The sequence below is a fragment of the Dipodomys ordii genome, unplaced genomic scaffold (genome assembly GCF_000151885.1).
Source record: "Dipodomys ordii isolate 6190 unplaced genomic scaffold, Dord_2.0 Scaffold29, whole genome shotgun sequence".
Classification (NCBI taxonomy): Eukaryota; Metazoa; Chordata; class Mammalia; order Rodentia; family Heteromyidae; genus Dipodomys; species Dipodomys ordii.
The window spans coordinates 2,524,390-2,527,113 of NW_012267245.1; the positions used below are offsets into that span (position 1 = coordinate 2,524,390).

At 46.1% G+C, this 2,724-nt stretch overlaps 1 protein-coding gene across 1 annotated transcript in view; it reads right to left on the reverse strand.

Moving 5' to 3' along the window:
* Thoc3 (THO complex 3) overlaps window positions 1–2,325 on the reverse strand; it is a 10,053-nt gene extending 7,728 nt beyond the window's left edge. The window contains exon 1 of the mRNA XM_013015974.1: window positions 2,191–2,325. Coding sequence (XP_012871428.1) covers window positions 2,191–2,325 — 135 coding nt within the window. The remainder of the gene's footprint in view (window positions 1–2,190) is intronic.
* Window positions 2,326–2,724: the final 399 nt, after the last annotated feature.

Sequence of the window (2,724 nt, forward strand, 5' to 3'; positions counted from 1 at the left end):
ATGCAGCGCGCGCGCGCGCCTAGGCCCATTCAAATAGTAAAGCATGTGCTTCTGACCTGCTTCACGTGGATGTCTGGGGCCTGTGTGTGTGTGTCTGTGTGTGTGTCTGTCTGTCTGTCTGTGTGTGTGTGTCTGTCTGTCTGTCTGTCTGTGTGTCTGTCTGTCTGTATGTGTGTGTGTGTGTGTGTCTGTCTGACTGTGTGTCTGTCTGTATGTGTGTCTGTCTGTCTGTCTGTGTGTGTGTGTGTGTCTGTGTGTGTGTCTGTCTGTCTGTCTGTGTGTGTGTCTGTCTGTGTGTGTGTGTGTCTGTCTGTCTGTCTGTCTGTCTGTGTGTGTCTGTCTGTCTGTCTGTGTGTGTCTGTCTGTCTGTCTGTCTGTCTTCTGTCTGTCTCTGTGTGTGTGCCAGTTCTGAGGCTTGAACTCAGGGCCTGGGCTCTGGCCTTGAGCCTTTTTTTTTTTTTTTTTTTTGCTAAAGGCTGGCACTCTACCACTTGAGCCACAGCTCCTCTTCTGGCTTTTTGCTGGTTTATTAGATTTTTTTTTTTAAGTCTCACAAGACTGTCCCACAGGGGTTGGTTTTGAACCTAGATCTTCAGATCTCAGACTCCTGATCACTAGAATGACAGACGTGAGCCTGGCCTAATTCTAATTTGGGTGGGGCTCCTAATGGAGCTCTCTTACCTGTTCCTGAATCCGTAACCTATATAATCAAGGGGGGAAAAAAACAACTCTAACCTCCATTTACCATCAGAAAACATCTTTCTTTTGGAGTTGTTACCACGCCATATCTCCCATTCCTCTTTTACAGCAGAAGGCCTTGAAATTAGGGCTAGCAGTTATAACTGGGGGAAAGGGAAGGAAAGATCTGAGGGGTTTTTTTGGGGGGAGGGGGACTTAATGAAGGCAAACTTTTTAAAGCTATTTCATGTGCATGCTTATAAATGCAAAAAATAAAAGAGTAAAAAGTAAATCCAAAATGCTAGGTGATACAACAAAACTAACAAGACTTAAGAAACAAAGAACTCCCACTCATCTGGTCAAACCACTACTAAATATCCCCATGCTGCTGATCACATGTACGGTTGTATAACATGTGAACACCGTTATATGTTATAGACTGTGATAGACAATTTGCTCCAGGAAAGTTAGAATGAACTTGTGACTTTAAATGAGCATCATTATTCCACAATACTGTGAAATTTGGGAAATTATGTAATCACTTTTTCACAATCAAAAAAAAGAACCTCGGGGAAGGTAGGGAGGTAAGGGATGGTAGGGGGAAAACAATGGAGGGGGTAACAATGTTCAATAGGAAGTGTACTCATTACCTCACTCATGTAACTGTAACCCTCTGTATAGTATCTTTACAATAAAAAAAAAAGTAAATGTCCACTTCATGGACTTTTGCCATCCGTCTGCTAGCCCCAGCCAAGACTGGCCAAAGTAGTATAAGCTTTTAAGAATTTCTTAGCCAGGCACCAGTGGCTCACGCCTGTCATCCTAACTACTCGGAAGGCTGAGATCTCAGGATTGCAGTTCAAAACCAGCCCGGGGAGAAACATCTGTGAGACTCTTATCTCAAGTGAACCATCGAAAACCAGAAGTGGATCTGTGGCTCCAAGTGGTAAAGTGCCTAGTCTTGAGCAAAAGAGCTGAGGGACAGCACCCAGGCCCTGAGTTCAAGACCCATGACCAAAAAAATAGAATAGTTTAAAATGGATCAATTGCATTAAATGACTTATGAGATCTTTTCCACCAGGTAGCTAGACACATATATACACACACATTTATATATATGTGCACGCACTTTATATATACATTTGCATATATACTCACACACGTTTTTGTTGTTCTTCCCTGAGAATCAAGGACAATGGAGGGACGGGCCTCGGAGCAAGTGTGTTTATTTACAACTTATCCTCATACACAGCTGGTGAAGAAGAGTCAGCACACGCCTGACAGAATCCGTTCCAACTGCCAAGCAGACATGAAAGACAGGCTGATAACAGAGCCCCAGGGAAGCTGAGAGGGACCCACAAACCCCGCAGGGCTGCAGCGCCCAGTGGAGAAGAAAAGGAGGAGAAGGCCAGGCCACACAAAGCCTCCCAGGGCCACAGCTGGACATGATGACCTCTTGGTCCCCAAGGACTGGCCTTTGTTCTAGACCACACCATCTTTCCCGAGACTCACCCCTGGACCCTGGCACGCGTGGATGTGTGTGGGTGAACTGAGAACACAGATCTCCTTCGCGATGGCCAGGCTGGGCTGACCGTTGGCCGTCACCTGTGGACGCCGGGCCCAGACTGGACCTGGCCTCCTGGTCATTCGCCTTCATTTCCTGCAGCGAGCATGCACCACTTCCAGTTTTCTGGTGGTTCATTGGAGTTAATTGCCTCACAAACTTTCCTGCCCGGGCTGGCTTTGAACCATGATCCTCAGATCTCAGCCTCCTGAATAGCTAGGATGACAGGCGTGAGCCACCGGCGCCCAGCTCCATGAGACTTTTTATCTCCAATGAACCAGCAAAAAGCTGGGGAGTAGAGCTGTGGATTAGAGATAGAACACCAGCCTTGAGGGAAAAAGAAATTTAAAAATGCAAGCAACAGCTTGAGACCCTGAGTTCAAGCCCCCTGTATCAGCACTAAATAAATAAATGAAAAACAGACATACAACAAATGGACTGGGAAGGTAGCTTAATGGTAGAGTGCTTGCCTTGCATGCATG